Below are 27,740 nucleotides of genomic sequence, written 5' to 3'. Positions count from 1 at the left end.
ATTCTCTTCTCATGTTCTTGCTTCAAATCTGTTTTCGATTGCAACTGGTACTCTACCGTGAAAAAGAGTTTAACCATTACATGACAGCGTAAGTTCAAATCACGTCGGTGATTAATCTAACAACAAATGATTCAGTAGAATAACCGTACGATGCTTCATGATTCTCATCATTTTCTTGCCCATCATTTTCGAATGATTAAGTGGCTGGACGGAGATGGTTTTAACCGGACGATAAGCTTGTCGGACTAGCTGGAGAAAAAAAAAAAAAAAAGCATTGCAACCTGCAGGTTTCTTCCATTCCATGGGTGCATTACATTATTAGTTACAATCGTTGCGCGTTAGAGTGAATATTGGCCGACTATCTTGACTTTTTGATAAACATTTGTTATGCTAGATATCCCACATTGGAAATTCATAGGATGATACAAATGCTTATAAGGACTTAAACTGGATTTAGTAATTGCCGAACCTTATAGCGTGGACTTGTTGTAACTTGTAACTGAGTAGACAATAAAGTTGATTGGCACCAAATGTTTATAAACTCTGCCATTGTCGAGCCTAATATTATAACTAAGCAGAACATTAAAATGATTAGTTATGTGAAGAATAAGCCTGATTTATAACTACGCAGAACATTAAAATGATGTAGTTGTTGAAAAATAAGTCTGCCATTGCCGAGCCTAATATTATAACTAAGCAGAACATTAAAATGATTGGTTGTGTGAAGAATTGCAAAACACATATTGATAGAATTGAAGCATGACCAAAATATATGTATCCCAAATACCTTCACTTTATACACTGCAAATCACCCACTAATCTTATCACAAACAGTCAAATATATAGGACCTAACTCACACTCTAGTTTTTCAGTAAAATACAGCCGCACAGCAAGGGAAAAATACCGATTCTGTCAACTGATTAGAATGTAATCTCGCAAGGGGCATGGAAGGTTCTTCCGCGGCAAATAGCTTCGAGGTTTTCTCCAACGTACGAACAAAGAGGTGAAACCTCTACACCTGCATTCAACATCAATTGTGTCAATGCAACTTTCCCTTATTCTTTTTGTTTCCTTCCCCTACGTTTATGCACATACTAGAATGCAAATCAAAGCAAAGTGCATGAACTACCAGTTGCATATAGAGGCACTGAATGTGTTAAGAATCCGCCAGCGGCAACTACCCAACGAGTGTGAAGTCGGAGAACAAGAAGCCTAGCACTATCTGGAGTGTCAAAATTTGACCCGTTTGCATTTTTTACTGGTGCAAACTCTTCTTCACGCAATACCTGAATATTTGGCAAACAAATGCAATCCTTAGCACCGCAACATCAAGAAAAAAAATAGTTGGGATTAGGGTAAAAGTAGGGGGTAATGATGTTACCTCAAAAAGCGCAGTTGAGGGAGCGTAGGGAAATGCATCAAATATGAATTGCTCTAGTTTGAATCCCATTGACTGTCCATGGATCGAAGGAATTTTCTTCTCAGCAAGATGGTAACTGCATTCATGTGTTTACAATATTATTGTTAGAATAGCGAAAACTATCTATGAGAAATTCCAAACGCAAGGCAATTAGAGAGATCAAGACAGACTGACATGCTATCCTTCTCAAGGCCATTTGCCACTTGGTTTAGAAAATCCAGGGTAAACATGTGCAAACACACCTGAAAAACGCAAGGTGGCAAGAAGCTGTCATAACTTGAAACTATAAGCTAAAGGGACATGAATTTTCCTCTTCAGGCAATTGGACCTCAATCCACTAAAGAAAGCATAGAACTTACAAGACAGTATTTATTTCAATAGAAAGAAATAGTAGATCAGAGGTAACAATAAGCATTACATTACTCCAACAAAAACGAAGACGTCCAGTTTCTTGATTGATTGCAGATGCCAGAGATGAGTCCATCTCACTGTATTCAACCACAGTTAGAGGTCCCCCTTTTCCTCGACGTACAAACACACCAACCTTTTCTTGTGGGTATGCCTGTAACCAGAAACCCCAAATAACTCAAAATGTGATGTCATAATAGTTCTAAAATTCAATATGTATGGAATGATACAAACTTTCAGAACTCATGTGTAAAACTCATATATCAGTAAAATAGTTATGCAGAAAAAAGTATATTCTTCCAAAAAGATGAAGAAGCAAAAGTAAATATGTGTGTATGTGTCACAGAGAGAGAGAGAGAGAGAGAGAGAGAGAGAGAGAGAGAGAGAGAAAGAGAGAGAGAAATTCTTGGCACTTACCTTACGAACAACTTTTGCAGCAGCTGAAACACCTTTATCAATGAAATATCCCAAGAATGTTGGATCAGCTACACGAACCTGCTTTCAATAACCTAATCATTATACCTCTAAAATAAGAAAAACTCCCAACTCTTTTTTTTTTTTAAAGAACAATTTTACACTCCAGTTGATTTAGCTTTTGGTGGAAAAGAGACAAAGAATTTTTATTCTCTCTTTGTTTGTTTAATGTAGATCCAAAAAAATTCGAAATCACATCTCGGTAGGTTTGGTTCCTTTATCCAACTCCCTACTATGCATCATCTATTTCAGTGGACACTTTAGGCGGGACTGAGAGGAGAAAAAGATGAGTATTTTCTTCCTTGACCGACCAAATAATGGAAGAGAAGGAAGACGCCATTCAGAAAGGAAGAAATCTCACCAGTGTATTGTCAACTCCATAGCAATCCACATATTTAATTCCTCTTGTAGCCATATCTTCTAATAATCTTGATGATTTTAAAGCTGATAAAATATACGGGCCCAATTCATTAAGGAATGTCTTATCGGCAGTTAAGGAAAATTGAGGAAATTAAGCTCAGCAATAGTAGTTGACATGTTGAACCAAATCTTATGGGAAAATACCTGAATATACTCCTCCATTCCCATCCGGAGCCTTAGCTACCTGACTTAGAAGAATAAACTGGTGTTAATCATAGGCCTTTTTTTTTGCAGGTGGCAGTATATCACAATCTTTTATGCTTGGTCTATTCCAAGCATACCTAAGGTAAGTAAGTGATTCTAAAAAGCCTTAAAAAAAGGAGGTAAAACAAAATGAGGTTTCCGAACAAACGACAGTTCAAAAAGAATCTTACTCTGTATGGAGTTTCCATGATAAATCTGCCATCCTTTGAAACACAAGGTATGGTGCCTTGCTGGAAGAAGGTGACCTGCATCAAGGAAGTTTGAACATAAGGAAAGTAAGCAAAAACCCCGTTTCCTTCATAGTAAGCAAAAACATCCCAGATTATCAACAAAATATAAGAAAAATGAACCTGAAAAATACTTACCTGGTCAGCTTCGAGACCAAAGTATTTATGACTTTCAAAAAATTTCCGTGTGGATTCATCAGTAAATGGACTGGTCAGGATATACCAGTGTATTTGCAGTGGAGCAGCAGAACCTGAATAATATAGTAATTAGTATGAAAACTAAATTACTTAAGACCATAAAGAACCTCTTGCAATGAACCATAAAAGTGCCAGCTTAGCTGCTAGTAGACTTGTCATACGAAAAAATTTCACCTTCACCAAGACTTAGGGGTTCATTTATGGTGGGAAGCTACATTGTTTTGTAACCAAGCCTATGGACTGGAGAGAGAGGAAAGGAAAAAACAGAGAAATAAATCATACCCTCATTTATAGCTTGAGCTGCTAGTCTTTGGACACACAAAATCCGCTCAGCTTGGAGTTGAAAGAGTGATTTTCCAGAGGGAAGTCCAATGTCTAAAATATGTATAAAAGTTACACAGGTGATAAATATTTCAGGTAAAAGTTAACATAAAGGTATGATACAGAAAATTCTCTAAAATAAGGTAAAGAACGAAAAGAAAGATAAGACTACTACTCACTGAAGCATCCCTTCGGGTCTGAACTTCCAAGCCGGGTTCCCTGCAAAATTACCAAACAGATACTTGAAAAACTGATGGGGCAGAGTTGAAACAGCTCAATAAGTTATGAAGAAAATGTGCTGAAGCAGCCCAACTGGAAGCAGTTTAGCAGATTTATTCATGACTAAGTTACCTCAACCACATACTTCATAGCCTCAATCAGCAAACATGGTCAAATGGGCATAGTCATTTTAGTCACAATGAAAATTTCTAGTAACTTCCATTACCACGATTTTTATTATCCAGAAAATTACTAGGCTTGAGTAGTTTACTGTTACTATAACTTGAGCACACAACCCTTAAAATGAGATTAAGTGAGTCAGGAAGCCAAGAATGATGGGCCGCTGACATGAGCCTCAAATTCTTTAAAAGCATTCACCCAGATATGGAACCCGAACATGTCGGTATTTCACTTCCCAATGTGACCAGAGAATGAACTACAGTGTAAAACATTTTCACTTTGCACCATACATCCCCCACCCCCCTTAAAACAAAACCCAGAAAAAGAATAGAAAGAAAGAATAAAGATTTTGGAATCCTATAAAGCAACTTTGCTGTAAACAAAACGAGTACTCACAGGGAAAACCATATTCCAATGCTTTTTCCATCACTAATTGCTCTCAACTATTGTCCCACTTGGACATTTAGAAAATAACATCCTACCAACCAGAGAGAGGGAGAAAGACATTATTCGTAAGACTACCTATAATTCCATAAAACGACATCATAGCCAAATAATAGTCAGAGAGAGAGAGGAGAGGATGATTATGTGCATTATGGACTAAAAAAGTTTGCTTTAAACATTAAGTGGACAAACCCTATCTGTAATCAAGTTATCTTTACATACACAAAACCCCGAAAAGCGACTCCAAACCGAAAGTCATAATTTTAAGGGGGGAGAGAGGTTCCAAATGTAACACCCCACTTAAAAAAACAAGCACCATTAAACTAATAATTCTCTTTTGATGCAGTAATCAGTATAAAGTTTAACATTAAGCAAAAGCAATGAGTGCCAAGCAATGCCACATTAAGCAAACATATCTAATAAAAGTTACCAAACATGATTGAAAAAACTGGACCTCACCTGTCCACCGGACAAAAGAAGGACACCCAACTTTCCCTCGTAGATGGCTTTCAATCCCATCTTCCACCACCTCTCTCTGTCTTCGAGCGTTCGCTCCTCCACCGACGACACATTGCTCTCCGGCACCGGCTCAATCGCCGCCGTCGGCAGCCCTGCCAAACCATCAAAATCCATAAGAACTATTAATCATACTCTCATTATGCGATCTTTGTGTGCGTGGCGAGATACTGACCGTGAGATCGAAGCGAACACCGTATGATCCGATCGATTCTCGAAAGATCCAAACTCTGAACAAAAATGTAAAGGAAGTTGCATCAATCAACCGATTCACAAGCAAAATTTACCATGCAATCAAATCAATTGTACCAGATTGGCATTCAAATGCAACGCATTTATGAAAATTCAGCTGAATTATCGTTACTGGTCCCGAATTCCATCAATGCCGAGCTCTGTTTTAAGAATCTTAACTGTTTGGTTGCCGAGAAAATTAAAACCAGAGAGAGAGAAAGATCCAGAGCAAAAAAATGACCTCGATTTCATTGACGAGAAGTTGGCGTTCGTCGGGGGAGAGTTCGTCCCAGAGGGCAAATGCGTCTTCTTGGCCGTAATCCTTGAGCCTCTCTAGCAACCCCTGAGGCGGCGGTGGCGCCGACGTCACGTCGCTCGCTGGCTCCCTCATTTTCTCTCTCAAGAACTGTAAATCGCTCTCTCTCTCCTCTCTCTGTGAAGCTTAATAGAGAAAACGATGGAGAGCATCAGCAGACAGCTAACACTAGTAGTGGCGAGGAAGACAAGAATCAATTGTCAGTCAGGCAGAGTAACCACCTACTGTACTGGATTGACGAAAATGCCCTCGATCCGGGAAGTACCAGTTGGGTCATGGGCCATGGGTACTTGTGACTTGCGTTCAGATTTGGGTTGTGGGGCCCGGTCGTGTGGGACTCATTAGGTGTGTGTTACTCTTAGAGCAATTTCAGTGTGCAATGGCTCTCCATAATAATTGGCAATTGAATCATTTTTAATGAATAGTAAATACTTTAATGAACAATAATTATATTTTACATCTCTACCCCTAAGAGTACTTCCACTAGAGGAAGGCCCCCAGGGCAATTGCCTATTGAATCCCCTCCAGTGAATAGTAATTGTCTTTGCCTTTTGCATCTCCATCTCTAACTGAATAGCCATTACAATATGCAATAAAATATTAGTATTTTTTATTTTATAAAATAATACAAAATAATTTTATTTGTAATTTCGGATAAGATTTTTAATTGTTTTTGTTGCGTCACGTATCATTATCCGAAAAGATAATTTTTTATAATAGATTTCGATAAAGTACTAAATTAAATAAATATACTCTTAGTTTAAATAAAGTACTAAATTCAATAAATTGGAAATTACATAAAGTACTTTATTCAATAAATAAGAAATTACAACCCAAAGTGATTGGAAAATTATGGGCTTCGACTAAAAATAAATTCCCTAGTTCCTTGTGAATGGAAAATCATCACCTAACCAATTTGTGGTTCTAGGACCATCTCCTCTTGCTCTCGCTTCTTTTGCACACCTTCTTAGCACCACGTCCGCTTTCTCCAAATTCCAAAAATATATAGAATTTGGAGACATCGCCCTACAGGCTCCTTCATAATGTCACGATCTTGTTGAGCCCTCATTCTTCTTTAAGCTCTTCCCTTTCTTGCCTAATTAGCTTTGTTTCTCTCTCATTAGCTTGAAATAATCTCTTAGTAGTTGCAGCTTTTGCCTCATCTCTAACCTTATCAACCTTAAATTTAGCCATTTCCCGCGTCAAAGTCAATTCACCTTGGCAAGCAAGTTCTTCCATATATTTTGCATAATCATTCTTGGAAGCACTCCCTTTTCTCTTAAAGCCTTCTTGCCTTGAGACCTAATTGGATAACGGGTCGACCCCGACCCTTGTTCAAGGGTCGCTTCTAGCACTTGTCCTGTGTCGCTTTCATAAACATGTGAGTCATGATCCAGAGTAGAGTGTAGAGGGGTGCTGTTCATGACAACTTCTGGACCGACAGACACAACTCTGAATTTAGGACAATCTTCGACAATATTCCAACATTCCCACCGGGTGAATGATTTGTTTTTGTTTTTGGCATTATATCAAGTTTGTGCTTGAAGTGTCTACACAATGCGGGAGAAGAAATAATTATAATCAAAGTAGCTAATGTAAATTTGGGTATAGTACAAACAAATAAATAATATATTGTTACCTGATCCGCGAAATTTTCCCCACTTCGAAGATTACTACTAGCTTGTGCCAAGGCGTTTCTCCAATGAGTAAACAATTGGCTGAGTATTCTCCAAAGACTGGAGAGCGATTGTTCCATTCTTTTCCCACCAATTTTCTCAAGAAAAAGGGTATGAATATCGCTCCACATTTCTCACAACTGCATCTCATTACCCGTAATTGGATCATGAGTAACTTCAACCTAGTTAGAACACAACGTAACATCTTCGATATAGCGTCCAATTCGTACCTGCATCAATAGCCATTTTGTTGGAAACAAAAGTACATAGAAACTTTGAGAGTAAGGTATTTATAGAAAAGTAAAATCTTTTTTTTTTTTTTTAAATTTTTTTCAGATTTTTTTATTAATTTTTTACAATTTTTATTAACTAAATTAATTTCTACCGTTGGATTAAAAAAATTTGAAATCCAACCCCCCAGATTGTGTCACGTGGCACAATGGTAACATATTTGATTTTTTTTTCCTTTTTTTCTTTTTTTTTTAATTTTTAAAGGCGAATAACATTGACCGTTGATATGGAATCCAACGGCTGATATTGTGCCATGTCATCTAGCCGTTGGGGGAGGTTTGAATTTTTTTTTTACCGTTGGAAATAAATCCGTTGAAATCCAACGGCCGAGAAGGTGCCATGTGCCCCTAGAAACGGTAACATTTTAGAAATCAAACCGCAGGCCCCACCGACTGAAAAGTTGTTAGTGACGTGCCCCCATGCGCACGTGTTACGCACGTGCCTGACGCAATTTTTTTTATAACGTGGCTGACGCCAGCCTTGCATCAGTGCGCCCTCAGTGCTTGGGCCTTCGATTCGTTCCTCCCCTCTCACACGAGCCCCCCTTAGCCCAATTGCCCGCATGGGCTGGAGCAAGGAAGGGAGGCAATTGGATTGAAAAGGTCCCCGGTCCACCAGGCATTTGCTACCGCTAAACTTGCTCTAAACTAAATAGCCATGGCAATAGGCAATAAAATATTAGTATTTTTTATTTTTATAAAATAATAAAAAATAATTTAAATTTAAATTTCGAATAAGATTTTTAACCGATCTCGTCGCGCCACGTGTCATTATAAAAAAGTACAATTTTTGTGAATAGATTTCGATAAGATTTTTAACCAATTATGTCGTGCAACATGTCCTTACCTATTTAGAATCGTTGAAAATATTGAAATGTGGTGTAAGGTGAGAGAAAATGGTAAGGTGTTTATAAAATAAAATAAAAATTATAATTTTTTAATTTTTAATTTTTTTTTTGGAATTTTAATTAGTTTTAAAAAATGTATTAACTTAATTAATCTGGACCATCGGATTACAAAAAATTTGAAATCCAACAGTCCAGAATGAGACATGTGGCCCACCCAAACATTTATGATTTTTTTTCTTTTTCTAAAAAACTTTTAAAGTCAAAAAAACTGTACCGTTGATCTGGAAATCAAACGGTCCAAATTCAAAGTGACTGAGTGGGGCTGACAAGCGAACCCCATCGTCTGAAAACATGCCCGAGACACGCCCCCACGCACTTGACGCAATTTTTTTTATAGTATGGCCTTGCATCACTCCTCCTCAAGCACTCAGACCTTGGACTCCCGCCTGCCCTCTCCCACGAACTCCCCCCTTAGCCCAATTACTCGAATGGACTGAAGTTAGTTTGAAAGGGAATTGGATTGCAAATGGAGCCATGTCCACGCTGGAAGTGCTCAAAGGGGATTGGATTGCAAATGGAGCCATGTCCACGCTGGAAGTGTTCTTATGTTGGAAATCTAGGACATAGAGATAAAGCTTCAACTACCAGTTTGGTCACTCTGCCGATTTTGCCCCTGTGAGCGGGTGGGGACCCGGTGGGTGCGACCCGAAAATGGGTCGCTGTGTGGAGCGAAAGAAAGAATCTGTTGGAAGTATAAAAGAAATTATTGGTTTTTGATAAGCCAATGAATGGGGATGAAGATGGATTAATCTAGAAAATAATATCATTATTCAATTAGGAGTCCAACACGTGTTAGACATAGATCGATGTCAAACACGTGTTTGATCCAATCTCATATAGTTTATGTATTTTTTTTTCAGTTGTGCAAACGAGTTTCTTACGCTAAGTGTATTTATTCTTCTTTGAAGCATGCGATGCTTTAAACTAAACTAAATATAAAGAGATGGACGCACTGTTCTGATCAAATTAAGCCTAATTCGTACATGTGCACCGTCTTAAGTCTATTAGGAAAGTATGTATGTATATGGATTAAACTCATGGAGCCCTATTAACTAGAGAGTCTAGACCAAACATTTATGTAAGAAGCTTGCATACCAACCTTGCCAAATTTTGGTGGGAAGTTAGGGGGATAGACAATAGAATTCATAGCTATCATGGCAAAAGTAATTTGTAAAGCAAATGAAATGGGGAAATTTGACTTTTGACATGGAAGCATTTAACAAAGTACTAAATGTTAACACTAGAGTGAACAATTCTACCGGCTTTGTTTGATAGAGATGATTAGTTTGGATATGACTATTCACTACATTAAGGTGTTTTGAAGGGAGAAATGGATGACAACTTCTCTATTTTGTACAAGTTGAAGATTACTCATGAAGTTAAGTTTTTCTTTGGGATGTGATATCCACACAACCCATTTTACTTCTCACATACCTTTTTAATTTTTGATTGTCGGATCGGATGAATTGAAGAAGATCAACGGATAGAAATTATCAAGGGGTGTGTGAGAAGTAAAATGGGGTGTGTGGATAGCACACCCCTTTTCATTTTGATCCTACCATTTTTGTGGGGACTGGTAAGGATATTTTTTCTTCGAGCACCCTCCAACTTGGACAAAATATGGAAGTTCTCATCCATTTCTTTCTTTAAAATGCGCTTCAATGTGGTGAATAATCCTATCTAAGCTAGTTTTCCCTATCAAATAAGACCATAGTGTTCAAAATTTTCAAGTCACACCACATAGCATTACTTCTTGTTATTCTCTAATTTGGTAGCAAGATCATTTTCAATTTCAATGTTGAAAAGTAAAGATTGTTGAATCCTATGAAATGGGTGAGTTTTTCTAGGCCTTAAAATAATGTGAGTAATGTTATTTAGACACATTTTTTGGGGAATATTTTTGCTCACTTATTGTGTATTGGATAGACACGAATCTCAAAATTTAAATTCATTCAATGGTAATGAGTAGGGTTGTGAACATTACTACCACTTAAGAGTGGTGAGGAAAAATGCACCCCATTTGTTGACATACTTTCCTAGTTTTGATAGAGAATTGTCACATGCTTAATAAAAAAGGAGTTTTATCGAAACATTTCCGGTTACTGTTCACTTGTAAAGAAAAATCACATTTTTACCCTTCATAGGTACTATTCATTACACTTTTATTTGTCATTTTTCATTAAAATTAAAGTTTTGTTTTGGATTCCTTAAAATAAAAACCATGCCCAAAGCTAGCCTAAAGGCTAAACCAACATCGCCGTCGCCCATCTCTGCAACTGCAGATCTATAACTTTATTTCTGCAAGAGTAAATTGTAGCAATGGTCTCTCAACTTTAATCAAATTGGAGCAATGGTCCATCAACTAAAAATCTATTACCACTTGTTCAATTCGTCAGGTGTGAGATTTTATTATAAAAGGCCATGGTATTAATTAGAGTGGGGTAATCATATTTAAACACTTTTTTTTTCTTCAGCCCACTGATGTGGGATAGCTAACACAAATTCCTTGTGCAACTTGGTTAAGAATTAATGATGAAAAGTACAAAATATAATTTCAAAGTCATTAAAGGCCTCGCTTTTTTTGTCTAAAATATGACTTATGTCATTTGAAGAAGTGAAAATGTCCAAATGCAAAGGTTAGTGCAAATGTTGCCAGTATTTTTCTAAAAAAAGGAAGATTATAGAGAAGGACCAACTCAATTATTGTTATCCAACAAAATTCTGCTAAATTTTTTTTATCGTCCTTGTAGTGTCATGACACTTTCAAAGTCACTCTTGTGGTGAAACATTGTTAAATAAACCCTCATGACGAGCCATGTTAGCAATTGAGGTCCAAACTTCAACTTCGATTAATTTTCCGTTAAATAAACTCATGTGAGTCTATGTGGAGAGGCTAAATTCCTCTTTCAAACCAAATAAAGAAACCAGAAAACATAAGTTGTCAGATACTAGGGTTAAACTGAAATTGGAATTGACTTGACGAAAAAAAGGCTTGAAACTTGTACGACAAGGATGAGAGTGTGGCTGGCGATGGATCCGGCGAAACTATGACATCCCATGGCAACAAATCTAACAGCTCCCGTGGCTGCATCCTTAGCGAACACGAGAGTGAGACTGATGCGTTAGGTGTCACAACCCCTTGGTGGTTTTTGTTTTGGCAAGGGATAAAGGCTTCCCTCCCTCCCTCCTCCCCCCTTCCCCATTCCCCATTCCCCTTCCCCCATCTTCCCCGTTAAAGTACCTAGTGGTTGCATGGTTTACTCCACCAATCCCTTGCTCTTTGGTACATATGTAATTAAAACAGCCTTCAAATTTTGAATCACTTGTGTGGCTTTTAGTTTTGGTGTTGGGCCTGGAGATATTAGTTCTGAATGTCTTATCCAAAGCTCAAACATTTCCTACATGTACGTGCCATTTAGTTTTGAACCCTAGTATACAACGACATAAGTTTTTGGTTTCTTGATTTGATTTGAAAAAGACTAATTTCGTCTCTCCATGTGAGATTCACGTGAGCTTATTTAACAAGAGACTACGAAAGTATAGATTTGAATCACAATTGCTAACAAGGTTCACCACGAGAGTTTAATTAACTACTTTTTCATGATGAGGGTGACATTGAAAATGTCATGACACCACGTGAAGCACAAAAAAGATTTGGCAAAAAATTAGAGATAAACAAAAGTTAAACAATTTACAAAGTTTGGGACTCTAATTAGTGAGTCTCCTATCATTGAAGAAAAAAAAAACTAATTGACCATACGTATAGATGAATAGTTAAAAATAGGGTAAATTACATAGTAGCCCCAGGTTTGAGGTCTATTGCAATCTTATACAACATCTTTAAAACATTTCACTTTCATACCTCAAGTACTATTTTATTTCAATTTCATACAACCGTTACATTTTCCATCCATGGATCTGTTAAATGCTGACGTGGCTGCCACATATATGCCACGTGGCTGCCAAATGTCTACCACGTGGCAAATAAAATATATTTTTTTAAAAAAACCTAAAATTGAAAAAAAAAAAAAAAGGGTCGAACCCCTGCAACCCAGAAGAAGAAGGAGGAAGAAGAAGAGAAGAAGAAGAAAAAAAAAAAGAAAAAAAAGAAAGAAAGGGACTGAACCCAGAAGAAGGAGGAAGAAGAAGAAGAGAAGAAGGAGGAGGAGGAGGAGGAAGAAGAAGAAGAAGAACAAAAAAAAAAAAAAAAAAAAAAAAGACCGAACCCCTGCAACCCAGAGGAAGAAGGAGGAAGAAGAAGAAGAGAAGAAGAAAGAGGAGGAGGAGGAAGAAGAAGAGGAAGAAAAAAAAAAGGATCGAACCCATAAGAAGAAGAAGAAGAAGAAGAAGAAGAAGAAGAAGAAGAAGAAGAAAAAAAAAAAAAAAAAAACTGACCGAACCCAGAAGAAGAAGGAGGAAGAAGAAGAAAGAGGAGGAGGAGGAGGAAGAAGAAGAAGAAAAAAAAAGAAAAGAAGGGACCGAAGCAGAAGGAGGAAGAAGAAGAAGAGAAGAAGAAAGAGAGGAGGAGGAAGAAGAAGAAAAAAAAAAAATGATCGAACCCCCTGCAACCCAGAAGAAGGAGGAAGAAGAAGAAGAGAAGGAGGAGGAGGAGGAAGAAGAAGAAGAAAAAAAAAAAAAAAAAAAGGACCGAACCCGAACCCAGAAGAAGCAGAAAGAGAAAAAAAAAAAGAAGTGGCAGACAGGTTTTTTAAAAAAAAATTAAAAAATTATTTTATTTTCCACGTGGCAAACATTTGGCAGCCACGTGGCATATATGTGGCAGCCACGTCAGCATTTAACAGATCCATGGATGGAAAATGTAACGGTTGTATGAAATTGAAATAAAATAGTACTTGAGGTATGAAAGTGAAATGTTTTAAAGATGTTGTATAAGATTGCAATAGACCTCAAACTTGAAGGGCTACTATGTAATTTACCCTTAAAAATAAAGGCTAAAGTTTAAGTTTTTTGCCCCTATATGGAAGATGGTGTTAGGAAACACTTCTAAGTGTCTTTTGTATGAAACACAATAAGAATATAACCACTTAAGAACAAAAGTATTCTCTAGATAAATAACCCCAAACAAACCTAATTGATTAACAAAAACATGAATTTCCAACCATTGTATTATTATACATTTTGTGGATCATGTTTCTGACACACTGAAAAATCTCTCTAAATGATCAAGCCTTATTAGAGTAGAATCTTTGTCTCGGAATGCTACTTAATCTGCGTTTATTGCATATCGTTTATTATAATGGTAATCAATCAATACCTCCTTGGACACTATTATTCTTTCGTGACTGTTAATCAACGACTGCAGAAAAATGGTGAATCGTTTAATTTTATATATTAAATTGAGATTATTTGGAAAATATTGTAGTATGCATGATATATATTTTGATATTAATTATAAAAAGGATCCCAAGAAAAACAAATTAAATTGATCACAAGAAAAAGAAAAAAAAATATTCCAAAAGAAAAAGCTCCTAATATTGTGATATTAATTCTAATATATATGTGATTGTATAAATCACCAACATATTGTATTTAGGATTATACTTTGAAGTTTGTCTTACTTGCAAGACAAGTAAATACGCTATCATTATTATAAATGAAAACATAAATAATAAAAAACATCCTCCACATAAATTTGTCAATCCTTCTTTTTATCTCTACATCCGGCCTCCAGTAAAATAAATAGGCTACAACACCCAATTATAAGTAGTATTCCTCTTAACTTGTAAGTGAAAAATCTATGTTCGATTTTCGCCAAATGCGAGTTTGAACCATATTATTACTAGCCAATTGTAAAGCTACACCCACATCTTCCCCTAATATAGAACTATAAATAATAAGGAAAACTAATGAAAAGACCTTGAAAACTTTGAGTTTTAACGATAAGAACAAAATAAAGGGTAAAGTGAATAGTACAATGTTTGACTTTTTAGTGTAAAAATGTGGTTTTTCGTTAAAATGAACAGTACCGTAGGCTTTTCGTTAAAACTCCCATAATAATATCATTTTTTTCAAAAATATAAAAAAAAAAACCCAATTATACTTTATAATAATTTAGAACATTCCTTCCGCAAAAAGGTTTAGGTTAAACCCTCTCTATTATTGCAACCATTGTACAGAAATTTAATCCAAAATTCAAAACCCCAAAACGTCCAACAGCTGACTTACACCTCTCTCCCTCTCTACATTCAAAAGCGAGAGACGATGTTCGGAGATCAATCTTCGTCGTCCCCATACGTGACGCCTTCGTCAACCGCAGCCTTCGGGCCGCCGTCTTCAACCCCAGCCATGGGAACGCCATCTGGGAACTCAGCCTTCAGGCCGCCGTCGTCGACCCCAGCCTTCGGACCGCCGCCGTCGACCCCAGCCTTCGGGCCGCCGTCGTCAACCTCAGGCTTCGGTCCGCCATCTTGGAACCCAGGCTTCGGGACGTCGTCTTGGAACCCAGCCTTGGGGCCGCCGTCTTGGAACCCAGACTTCGGACCGCCGTCTAGGAACCCAGCCTTCAGGCCGCCTTCGTCGACCCCAGACTTGGGGACGCCGTCTTGGAACCCCTCCTTCGTCACTCCTTGGACCCCGGCCTTTGTAACTCCGTCGACGTTTCAGCAGCAGACGCCGTTCTTTAACTTCCAGCAGCCTCATTCTCCTGGCGCCTTTGAATTTGAATTTGAGAGTTATATGCCGTTGTTTGAAGAGCCGACACCCTTCCCTGACTTTGATTTGATGACCGAGATTGATCATGTTTCTCTCCCCTTCTCTCTCCCCTGTCGCAATATCCCCTTCTCTCTCCCCAATCGCGATATTAAAGTAACTTTCCCTTTTGTTATTGATTGTTCTCCAGTGCAAAACCCTAACCCTAGCTTTCAATTTTCCTTTTGATTTTGAATTCTAATATTTGAAATTTTGAATATTATGCCCCTTAATATTTACGTTTCGATGTGAACTCTTGGTTCAAAAAATTGCATGCCCTTTTCACCTATATATGGTCTATCAATTGTTTATCCATATGGGATTTAGGGTTTCTCAATGTTAAGTTAATTATTCTTGTGTTTGAATTCCTTGTAACTTTTTGTTTGTTTGTTTCTCAGTCGACCAAAGAATCCATCAGCAACCTAACCGATGTCTCTCTCAAAATTACTAAGCATCTACTCACCGCTGAAGGCAAAGACAAAAACATGGTGTATTCGCCGCTGTCCATTCAGATCGTCCTGTGGCTGTTAACGGCCGGGTCAAAGGGTCCCACAAAGGGGCAGTTGCTCTCTTTCCTTAAGTCCGAGTCCGTCGACGAACTCAACTCCCTCGCGAGTCGCAACCCATCTTGTTCCTCTGGTCTTCGCAGATGGATCCCCTAGAGGCGGTCCCTGCCTATCATTTGCCAATGGCCTTTGGGTTAAGGAGTCTCTCTCCATCAAACCTTCTTTCAAAGAGGTTGTGGACATTTCTTACAAGGCAGATATAAACCATGTTAGTTTCCAAAACCCTGAAAAAGTGAGACTTGAAGTGAATTTATGGGCAGAAAAGGCAACGAAAGGCCTTATCACTGAGGCACTTCCTCCTGGGTTAGTTGACAAGAAAACCGTTCTTATATTTTCAAATGCCTTATACTTCAAAGGCCTTTGGAGCAACAAGTTCAATGCATCCAATACAAAAGAGGATTTTTTCCGCCTTCTCAACGGTCATTATGTTAAGGCACAGTTCATGAGAAGCTACGAGGCCCAGTTTGTAGAAGCCTTTGACGGCTTCAAAGTTGCAAAGCTCCCTTACAAACAAGGCGAAGACAAGGAGAGGCAGTTTTCTATGTACTTTTTACTTCCACATGCAAGAAATGGGCTGCCAGCTTTGGTTGAAAGAGTTTGTTCCGAGCCTGGTTTCTTAGATCGTCATCGCCCAGCAAGACAAGTCCCAGTTGGTGCCTTCAAAATCCCCAGGTTTAAGGTTACCTCTGGCTTTAAAGCTTCCGATATTCTCCAGGATTTAGGACTGGTGTTGCCATTCACTGATGGTTCGACAGAGATGGTGGAGTCAGATATAATTAAGGGAAAGATATTTCATATATCCTTCATCGAAGTTGAAGAAGAAGGCACAAAAGCTGCAGCTGTTTCTACTTTTGTCGGTTATTCAGCTGCATCGGCTAGACCGATTGTACCGATTAAAAAGATAGACTTCGTGGCTGATCACCCATTCCTCTTTTTTATTAGAGAGGAAAGGACTGGAACGGTTATGTTTATTGGTCAAGTGCTCAATCCTCTTAAAGAATGATTTTATCATAGATAGGGTCAGAAAATCTCTCTTGTTCTATCTCTCTTTTAGGTTTGATATCCCTTAGATTTAGATTTGGTAGTTTTGCTCTCTTTTTTTAACTGAAACAACTAGTGCTCTATATATTATATAATTTGGATGTATGATTGCGGTTGGGATGATTACTAATTTTTATTGATTAGTTTTCTTTGGGCAGTATTTTTACATTTGAGGTTCAGTGATTGCTTTGTGTTTCTCAGAAAATTATTGGTTTTTGATAGGCAATAAACGAACACGATGATGAGATAAACTGTGATCTAAACAGTATAATGTTCAATATTAGGAGTAAAAAAGGGACAGTGATCCCTCGACAAGTTGATCCAATCTCTTCTCTCTTCTCGTTTATGTTTTTTTTTATTATATTTAATTGTAAAACGAAAGTATTTCTCTGAACTCTCTCAAGTCCTCATCTAAATGAAAACAAAATTTCGTATATTTCGTATATCCCTGCAGCTGAACCCTTTTAGCACCTTTTTGAGTTCTTCATTTAACCCAAGTGAGGATTGTTAGGCACAAAAAACCTTATTTCACGGTCTTTGATATTCTCCTTTTTCTATGTCCACCCTTTTGCTTTTGTTCTTTATTTTTTTTTTCAAAAAAATTTAAAACTGTAAATGCCTCACAAGCAGTGAGGGATGGTTGCCGAGATGCGAGAGATAGTCGCCAGAGTCAGACCGAAAGAAAACCATTTGGGTGGTATGAGTGTTTGTGGGTGTGGATGAAAATGTGGATGTTAATAAAACGAGTTTAGTTTTAATTTAAAACTTGGCATAGATAAAAATATCGGTGAACTCAAATAAAAGGTGTTATGAATCTTAACTAATAATTCTTTTTAAGGACCAACCACCATACAAAATTTTGTTTATATACATACTTCATACCTACTAAAAAAAAGTTGCTTTATGACTGGTGTTGCCTTTCAATGGTGGTAATTCAACCGAGATGGTGGAGTCATCACCAGATGCGGCCACAATGTATCATAAATAGAAGGTACAGAAGTTGCGACAGTTTCTAGTTATGTAGTTGTTTGTTTCAATTCTGGTGGTCCTCCGATTTCTCGCAAAAAGATAGATTTTGTGGCTGATCATGTTTTTGATCAAAGAGGAAATGACTGAAACGGTTTGTTCATTAGTCACCTTCTCAATCCTCTCGAAAAATGATTTATCATTAGGGCAACTCTCCTTTTTAATCTGTTTTTTCTGGACGCTATTGGAGTAGAAATATGTCCCCGAATTCTCTTAGTACTACGGTCTAGTGGTATTCTTCTTAACTTATAAAGGAGAACTCTTACTTATAAGAGAGAACTTTTAGGTTCCAAGGTTCGATTCTCACCAAAGGTGAATATGAACCACATTATTGTTAGCCCCATTATGAGGCTAAACCTTCTCCATTTATTGTAGATAATATCGTTTGTTAAAAAAACAGTAATCAAAATAGGATTCCGTATGGAAAAAAGATTACTTAGTTTAACCTAAAGAATAAAACCAAAATTCTACCCCGCTTTTTTTTTTTGTGTGTGTGGATATTTATCCCTTAGTTTTATTGAGCTTTTATTAGTTTAATTTGCTTCTGTTAATAATTCCTATTTTTGAGGAAACATGGTGGTTAGTGTTTGACCTAACTATTGTACAGAAAATTAAACCAAAGTCTACCCCGTTTTGATCAGAGAATTGGGTTCAAAACCCTAGTGTGGCTGGCAAAAACGTTGAAAAGATGAGCTACACCATTTTACACCACGTGTTACACAAGTCAAGGGAAGTTTTATATTTTAAGTTGTTAATTTTTTAACACAAATATCTCACCACTTATATAGTGACACGTAGTGTACCACCCTTGTTTTGGGTACAATGAAAAATTTCTCCCCATCAACACGCAAAATTTTGTTTATTTGTAATTATTTACATACAACAAGTGATATTGCCGGATAGAGTCGAAGACTAAGACACCAAAACAATTGAGGTGTGTATAACGCTGTGTATTAATTTGATGCAAGTTATAAATGTATTTCATTTGAGGTGTTATTAAATGAAGTGCGCTATACAAAAAAATTGCTTTTAAAAGTGCTTTCACAGCCAAAAACGCTTTTGTAGAAAAACTTAAATTTTTAATAACAACTCCAAAAATGTTTATACTAAAAACAATTAGACCATGAACATATATGTCAGCAAGATTCTCTCGCCATCGGAAATCTCACCGGATTGACCTAGATTGGAGAAATTTTTAATTGTGACAGGAATACAAGTGGTACAATACGTGTTTTAATAGAAATGGTGGAAATTTTTATTTTTTAAGTTATTAACTTTTTAGCACACATATCACATCATTTGTTTAATGACAACTGATGTACCACGTGTTTTAATAGGAATGTTAGAAATTTTTATTTTTTAAGTTATTAACTTTTTAGCACACATATCACATAATTTATTTAATGACAAGTGATGTATCACCCCGTGTACTAGTCACACTGAAAAATCTCTCCCTAGATTGATCTGCCATTCAAGTCAACTCTTGTATACTATAAATGTTTGTGGTATTACACAAATCAATCCAAGGAAAATCAATTTCCACATTTAGAGTATACAATCGAATCGTTTATTTTTATATATTAAACTGAGATTGTTTGGACTGGGATCTGACACAAAAGAAGAAAAATGCCCCCCTCAACTTCACACAAAAAAGAAATTGATCACAAGGAAAAAAATGGATTCCAAAAGAAACTTTTCCTAATATTGTGATATTAATTATAATATATGTGTGATTGTATAAATCATTAGTATATTATATTTAGAATTCTGAGGTGATCTAGAAAATCTTATTCTTTAAAGTTTTGTATTACTTGCAAGACAAGTAAGTCCACTATAATTTTTTTTTTTGAGTAAAAACGATATTCAATAAACCGGGAAAACGTACAAACTAAAGGGTGAGGATACAGTGCATAGCTGGGCCTCGATAAAAATATTGCCAGGAATTGCAACCCAATCGAAAGGAAAAAAAGTGTCCCGCACTTACAAAGAGAAAGCTATCCTCAATACCACGAAAAGGGATTAAGCACGACTAATGCTATCTTGCAAAAGTACATCAGTAATCAAATTCCATTGCATCTCTACCTGCTGGTCCAGACCTACTCGTACCAATCTATGTGCCACATGGTTAGCATCTCTTCGAACATGGTTCATCCTTGTCTCAGAAAAAGCACGTACATACTCCCTAAGCTCATTAATAATCGGTCCGAGCGTCGACATATCATCGCCGTTTTGCGCAATAGCTGCAACTGTCAATACTGAATCACCTTCAAACTCCACTTTCAATATTTATTATAAATAAAAACACAAAGCAAGTGCCCCTTTACCACAGTGGTGGAAATGTGTTGAATCTTAAGTTCAAACTCCGTTAGTGACTAATCTAACATCTAATCTGACAAAATCTATCATTTGACAAAAAAAAAAAACACACACACACAAATAATAAAAACATAATTTCTCTATTATATTATAATTGGATACATTCCTTCCGCAACAAGGTTGAGGTTAAAACCCTCTCTATATATTGCAACCATTCTGCAGAAGTTTAAATCAAAATTCTACACCGTTTTGGTCATAGATTTGGTGCTTTTTACCTCAAAACCCCAAAACGTCCAACAGCTGAGCAGCTTGAGCTACACCACTCTCCCTCTCTACATTCAACAGCGAGAGACGATGTTCGGAGATCAATCTTCGTCGTCCCCGTACGTGACGCCTTCGTTGACGGCAGTCTTGGGGCCGCCGTCGACGTTTCAGCAGCAGACGCTGTTGTTTAACTTTCAGCAGCCTTGTTCTCCTGGCGCCTTAGAATCTGAGGGTCCGTTCTATATGCCCTCGTTTGAAGAGCCGACACCCTTCCCTTCCGGCTCCAGGTCTGTTGTCCCCTTTTGTGCGTCTCCTTTATGTCTCATTGCTAATATTTTGACACATGTCTTTTAGCTTAACTTGGTTTCTAACTCTGTTAACTTTTTATTTAACATTTAAAAGTTAAAAAAAAAAATTCCAAAATAATCTGACTGTTGGGTTATCGAGGTCTGCAAATCCAAAAATAGAATTCTTTATGTGGCTGTCGGGTTACCAACGTGAGCAAACTTCTTCCCAATTTTTCTCCATCGTTGTACTGCTTCTTCACTTCTTTCTAGGCCAGCTCTGGTTGAACTTGGATTATGTCCAGTTGAAACTTGAAAACAAGCTTACCATGAGACCCCATATCCTGCCAACATTTCTCTACCAAATATGCCAAAAGCTGTTGGCTGAAGTCAACGAGAAGATCACATAATATGGATTTGCTAAGAGGTGGTAGAGTGAGAGTTTTTCAGGTGTGAAATCCCGTTGTATTCTAGGAGTCAAGGATTCTCTGGGAATTCTGGATCGAAGAAGAGGTATAAATTGTTTAGTGAAGACGGAAACGATTCGAAACAGTGGGACAAGCATACTGGGTGAAGAGGTTGAGTAAGCAAACGGAGGGTTTTATTCATTATCAATTGTGTGTATGTTGCTGTTGTTATTGTCGTGCAGAAAATCTCAGTTTGAGGTGACTGAGATTACAACAAATATGAAATCATCCCTCACAATTGTAGTGCTCTCTATGTCATTTAAATGCAAGAACTGATTTGTGACTCGAAGAAAGCTGTTGCAGGGTTCGTTTCCTTGGTGTCAAACAAATTTCACTCTAAAAACAAAATAAAATTCTTTCTTCTCAATCAAACTATTTTATGAGTCATCAGAAAATCACAAGAATTGATAGTCGCTACTACTTTCCAAACATCAAACCAAATAAAATTAATCTTTAATAAAAAGTATTAACTGAAACTTTAGTCCCAAAACAGAGTAAATTCGTTGAGCATTTTTCTCATAGCATCTTGCAGTTTCATATCATTATCATGAGTCTTTGTGGTGCTTGTCATTTGAGAGCTGATCAAAGCCTAAATCCTTCTTTGGTGCTTTTCATATGCTTCGGTTCCATTGGCTTCACATGGATTATTTTGTCCGTCCATGTCTTTGAGGAAAAATGAAAAATACAATATGAGAGTCAAATTTATATATGAATAAGAAGCAAGAAAACTATAAATGATTCAAATATACATACATACATATATATATACATACATATATATATATATATATATCCTATACCTGATTTGTTGCTTAACTTCTCAAGGATAAACTATAGAGAAAACGCAGTACAACCATGGAGAAAACGAACTCCTATAAGAGCTTGTTTTCAAGTTTCAACTGGACAGACTCCAAGTTCAACCAGAGCTGACTTGGAAAGAAATGAAGAAGCAGTACAACGATGCAGAAAAATTTGGAAGAAGTTTGCTTATGTTGGTAACCCAACAACCACAGAAAGAATTCTATTTTGGATTTGCAGATTATTTTGGATTTTTTAAACTTTTAAATGTTAAATAAAAAGTTAACAGAGTTTGAGGTTAAGTTAGATGACATGTGTCAAAATATTAGCAATGAGACACAAATGAGACACACAAAAGGGGACTGTTCGTGGCAGGAATTCCCGTCGGGGATGTTTCCTGGCCGACGAGCACACAGCTCCCCTGGAGGTTCGGCGCCGGTTGAGGGCTGCTGTCGGGCTTCTGCTTTCCTGTCGGGCTTTGTCGGGCAAGTCTCGTCGGGCAAGACTCTTCGGGCAAGGCTGAAAGAGAAGGACATCGTTAACTTTGAGAGGTGCCTTTGTGGGGCCTTAGGTGTAGGCCTTGAGGCTCACAATCAAGGTTAACATTTTGGTGCTCAGGCGTGCCACTGCCATCTTCATTATGGCAGATGTCGAATAGATGTCAAGTTTTAGTTGTGAATATGCATAGGCCCGAGAAACCGTGTTAGATATAACAGGTGCCTTTGTGGGGCCTTAGGTATAGGCCTTGAGGCTTCCTGTCAAACTAAACCAGTACTTGAGCATATTATATTTGGTCTTTATGGTTATCGGGGTCTTATAACTATTATATTTCTGATTATCCGAGTCTGAGAGGTAGAGCGAACCCAAATAGATGCCTTTGTGGGGCCTTAGGTGTAGGCCTTGAGGCTTCCCATTAGAGTCCGTTCTTATACTTAAACCATCTAGACCGCAGAATAGAATAAATCCAAATAAGTGCCTTTGTGGGGCCTTAGGTGTAGGCCTTGAGGCTTTCTATCAGAATCCATTCTATACTTAAGCGTTCTATGATAATTATGATATAATAGAAATAAAACCAAGAGGTAGGTCGATTACTTGCGCCCAAGTAACTTCGGACTTCTCGTTTATCAAGGATTGTCGTGGATGGGTTAAGTCCACATAAAGTTCTTTTTTATGCCTTGAGGCCAAGGACTTTTAAACTAATCAGATTTACATGCCTGAGGGCTTAGGACTTGGATCTGATTTAAGCATTGAAGATATATTCAAATCGGATCCAAGTACTGAGAAAGCTTTGTCATTGTGATTTTACTAGAAACAACTTGCATATAACTGGAAATATACAACATATTGCTAGACTTTAACGAAAGAGAAGACAAAGACAGAGCAAAGCAGGTCGGGCAAGATTAAACCTTATCAATTAAGGCTGATCGTCTTGTAGGTCCCTATCTTTGTAGTTCTGTCAAAGGTCTGAAAGCTTAGAGGGGGAGAGGGGAAAGGAGAATACAAAGGGTGAATCGATACTACAACAAGTTCGAACAAGGTAGCAGAGCTATTACAGAGGTTGGGAGAAAAGATTATCCCGCGGGGGATGAAGGCTTGGGCTGATTACAGCTTTGTTTTGAAAGGCAAATCTGGCTTTTTGAGCAGAGTTTGTGCTTTTGTTTGTTTGATTGAGTGTCTCTATTCCTGTCTTCTCTTCCTCCTTTTATAGACGACTCGGTTTGGCTCCTGTAGCGACAGCTTTGCCCGAATGCGGTCTGAGGGTGATGACTCATCAGCTTTATTACATGTAATGCCACCATAAAGTACTTTATGGGCTGTGCAGTTTGATCAGTCTACACCACTTGGTCCTTGGGTAGGTAGGCAAGTGGCCCTTATGAATTGTATCAAGTCAGAAAAGGCCCTTTCCTGCTTTCCCAAGTTTCGGCCGGGCCTTGATCTTCTATTCCTTCAGGCCTCCTTTTGGGCCGACTCCATCCTTGGGCCAAAAATCAAGTTTTAATCCAAACAGGGACAGCAGACCTGGAACCCTTCCAGGACGTCAATTTGATGAGTAAGATTGATCCTGTTGCTCTTCTTCCCTTCTCCCTCCCCAGTCGCGATATTTAAGTAAGTTTTTCCTTTTGTTATTGATTATTATTCGGTGCAAACCCCTAACCCTAGCTTTCAATTTTCCTTTTGATTTTGAATTCTAATTTCTTAAATTTTGAACATTAATCCCCTTACGGTTTACAATTCAATTTGAACTTTTGATTCCAAAAATTGCATGCATTTTTCACCGCTGGTCTATCAGTTGTTTTTCTATATTGGATTTAGGGTTTCTCATTGTTAGGTTAATTATTCTTGTGTTTGTATTCCTTGTAAATGGAGGTTTCTGTTTTTTTTGTTTCTCAGTCGACCAACGAATCCATCAGTAACCTAACCGATGTCTCTCTCAAAATTACTAAACATCTGCTCACGACTGAAGGCAAAGAGAAGAACATGGTGTATTTGCCCTTGTCCATTCAGGTCAACTCTTGTATACTATATATGTTTGTACTATTATTAAAAAATCAATTCAACAAAAATCACTTTCCATGTAAGTTGACTTGAATGGCTAAGCTAATTGATTACAACCAATTACAATAAATAAGAGATAAATTTCGTGAATCCGGCAAGATTCATGATAGCGAGCTAAAATACTTTCTACAAAAACACATTCGCAAATAGGCCCTGTTTGGGCCCAATTGGCTATCAAGGGAGTCCTAGTTTTTCACGCCCCTTCTAATTTTTCTATAGGGTAAATCGCCAAAATGGTCTATGAGATTTGCATAACTCATCACTTTGGTCCCTGAGATTCCAAATCGATAAAAGTGATCCCTGAGATTGTCCACCATCCATCATTTTGGTCATTCCGTTAAAAACTCCATTAAGTGTCCCGGAGCTCTTGGTTGGAAGTTTGGGCAATTTTTAAAGCTTTGTAACTCAATCGTTTCTTAACCAAATTCGACCCATAATATATCAAAATGAAGATAGGAATGGTAGAATAAGATTATACCTATTTCGAAGCCCAATGGTTGCCTGAGATTGCCGAAAAATAGCCTCAAAGTTGACTGGTCCGAGTGAAAACTTGAAAACTCGCTGGAAACTGGGTAAACTTTAAACATTCATAACTTCTTCAATACTCAACGAAATCAAGTGATTCAAAAGCAAAAATCATACTTATCAACGAGACAAAGAGAATGGTACATTTTTTTATGGCTAAATCACCGTGGTTTGGCTGGAAAACGGCTCGAAAGTGGCTGCCTTGGTCTCGAATTAGCCACTTTCGAGCCGTTTTCCGGCCAAACCAAGGCGAGTTAGCCGTCGAAAAAGGTACCATTCTCTTTGTCTCGTCGAGAAGTATGATTTTTATTTTTGAATCACTTGATTTCGTTGAGTATTTAAGAAGTTATGAGCGTTTAAAGTTTACCCAGTTTCCGACGAGTTTTCAAGTTTTCACTCGGACCAGTCAACTTTGAGGCTATTTTCCGGCCATCTCCTACCGCCATTGGGCTTTGAAATAGGTATAATCTTATTCTACACTTTTCTATCTTCATTTTGATATATTATAGGTCGAATTTGGTTAAGAAACGATTGAGTTACGAAGCTTTGAAAATTGCCCAAACTTCCGGCCAAGAGCTCCAGGACACTTAACGGAGTTTTTAACGGAAAGACCAAAATGATGGATGGTGGACAATCTCAGGGACCATTTTATCGATTTGGAATCTCAGAGACCAAAGTGATGAGTTATGCAAATCTCAATGACTATTTTGGCGATTTACCCTTTTTCTATATTAAAACAAAAATTGTACCCCCTTCCACAATAAAAAGTTCACTTAAACGCCTCTCGCTTCCCCACCCCCTTCCAAATCTACTTCAAAACCAGCGTGGCTGCCAAAATTGTTTCGTACAACATGGTGAGTAGTCTTTTCATTATTCTTCCTTCAAAACCCTAGATCTGTACTCTTTGGAATTAAGAACCTTACTATTTAGGTTTTGATTCCAAATATTGCATGCCGCTTTCACCACCGGGCAATTAGTTGTTTCTCTATATGGGATTTAGGGTTTAGGGTTTAATGTATGTTAAATCTGTTTTCCCTAAACTATATATGGGTCAACCCAATGTTGGTTTAATTTTTCTTATAATATAATATTTCTGGATGATAATAATTAAATTTGTGTAGCACTTTTGACTGTTGGAGTTTAGAATTAAGCATTGGTAGTTCACTTGGGGTTTTTGAAATCTATGATTTCTGGTTGATTTCTAAACGCTATTATTTGTGTTTAATTTCCTTGTAACTGGAGCTTGTTTGTTTGTACGTATCTCAGTCGACCAAAGAATCCATCAGCAACCTAACCGATGTCTCTCTCAAAATTACTAAGCAACTGCTCACCACTGACGGCAAAGACAAGAACATGGTGTATTCGCCGCTGTCTATTCAGGTCGTCCAGGGTCCCACAAAGGAGCAGTTGCTCTCTTTCCTCAAGTCCAAGTCCGTCGACGAACTCAACTCCCTCTCCTCCCATCTTGTCCCTCTGATCTTTGCGGATGGATCCACTAGAGGCGGTCCCTGCCTGAGCTTTGCCAATGGCCTCTGGGTTGAGGAATCTGTCTCCATCAAACCTTCTTTCAAAAAGGTTGTGGAAACTGTTCACAAGGCGGCTATAAAACAAGTTAATTTCCGGACCAACCCTGAAGAAGCGAGAGCTGAAGTGAACGCATGGGCTAAAAAGGCGACGCAGGGCCTTATCAAAGATGTTCTTGGTCCTGGGACAATTAACAACAAAACCACGCTTATAGCTGCAAATGCAATATACTTCAAAGGAGTGTGGAGCGACCCGTTTGATGCATCGGAGACAGAAGAGTGTCGCTTCTACCTCCTCGATGGTACTTTTGTTAAGGCACCATTAATGAGAAGCTACGGGGACCGGTTTGTAAAAGTCTTTGATGGCTTCAAAATCTTGAAGCTTCCTTACGAACAAGGCGAAGACGAGAAGCGGCAGTTTGCAATGCACTTATTACTTCCCGATGCAAGGGATGGGCTCCCAGCTTTGGTCGAGAGGGTTTGTTCCCAGCATGATTTCTTAGATTGCCATCGCCCCGAACCACTAGTCCCAGTTCGTTTGTTCAAAATGCCAAGGTTTAAGATCACCTCTGGCTTTGAAGCTTCCGATATTCTCAAGGATTTAGGACTGGTGTTGCCTTTTAGTGATGATGGTGAACTGACAGAGATGGTGGAGTCACCCCGAGGTAAGGCCAGACTTATCCATAAGTCCTTCATTGAAGTTGATGAAGAAGGCACAAAAGCTGCAGCTGTAACTGTTGATGACATACAATTTTCTCTACACGACGATGAACCGACTAAAATGATAGACTTTGTGGCTGATCACCCATTCCTGTTTTTCATCAGAGAGGAAATGACTGCAACGGTTCTATTCATCGGTCACGTGCTCAATCCGCTTGAAAGGAGATGAGTAGAAATATATAACTCTGTTGGTTTATTTCTACATGCTATAGTTTATCCCTTAGACTTAAATCTGGTAGTATTCTATATGTTTTCCTTTCCTTTATGTTTTTCAACTATTTACATTGTGGGATGATTGCGTTTAGAGATGGTTTTTATTTCTTGTTTTTCTTTCAAGCAATATTTTAACAATTGAGGTTCAAGGATTGTTTTGTGTTTCGAAGTTAATCAAAATTCCTCTAATTCATTCCCTCTTTTTTTCTTTTCTTTTTGGTGTTTGAGGTTCAGTGATTGTTTCCATGACAAGTCGATTCAATCTCTGTTGAAATATTAA

At 37.8% G+C, this 27,740-nt stretch overlaps 2 protein-coding genes across 2 annotated transcripts; one reads left to right on the top strand and one right to left on the bottom strand.

Moving 5' to 3' along the window:
• Window positions 1-729: 729 nt before the first annotated feature.
• On the bottom strand, window positions 730-5,769 carry LOC126623002 (UDP-N-acetylglucosamine diphosphorylase 1). The gene is made up of 15 exons (XM_050291677.1): window positions 5,505-5,769; window positions 5,208-5,262; window positions 4,976-5,127; window positions 3,853-3,892; window positions 3,635-3,727; window positions 3,293-3,405; window positions 3,098-3,172; window positions 2,868-2,907; window positions 2,665-2,747; window positions 2,247-2,324; window positions 1,840-1,983; window positions 1,596-1,663; window positions 1,383-1,497; window positions 1,131-1,287; window positions 730-1,019 (listed from the first exon to the last, which is right to left on the bottom strand). Exons 1-15 carry the CDS (start codon window positions 5,652-5,654, stop codon window positions 922-924), a joined length of 1,461 nt encoding a protein of 486 aa, XP_050147634.1. The 5' UTR covers window positions 5,655-5,769; the 3' UTR covers window positions 730-921.
• An 8,877-nt stretch (window positions 5,770-14,646) lies between these two features.
• LOC126623001 (serpin-ZX-like) lies at window positions 14,647-27,640 on the top strand. Its single transcript, XM_050291676.1, has 2 exons — window positions 14,647-15,278; window positions 26,271-27,640. The coding sequence occupies exons 1-2, from the start codon at window positions 14,676-14,678 to the stop codon at window positions 27,414-27,416; spliced, it is 1,749 nt and encodes a 582-aa protein (XP_050147633.1). The 5' UTR covers window positions 14,647-14,675; the 3' UTR covers window positions 27,417-27,640.
• Window positions 27,641-27,740: the final 100 nt, after the last annotated feature.

Source organism: Malus sylvestris, chromosome 5 (assembly GCF_916048215.2).
Source record: "Malus sylvestris chromosome 5, drMalSylv7.2, whole genome shotgun sequence".
Lineage (NCBI taxonomy): Eukaryota > Viridiplantae > Streptophyta > Magnoliopsida > Rosales > Rosaceae > Malus > Malus sylvestris.
Note: the sequence above shows the minus strand (reverse complement) of the source record. Positions and strands in the feature narration are given on the sequence as shown.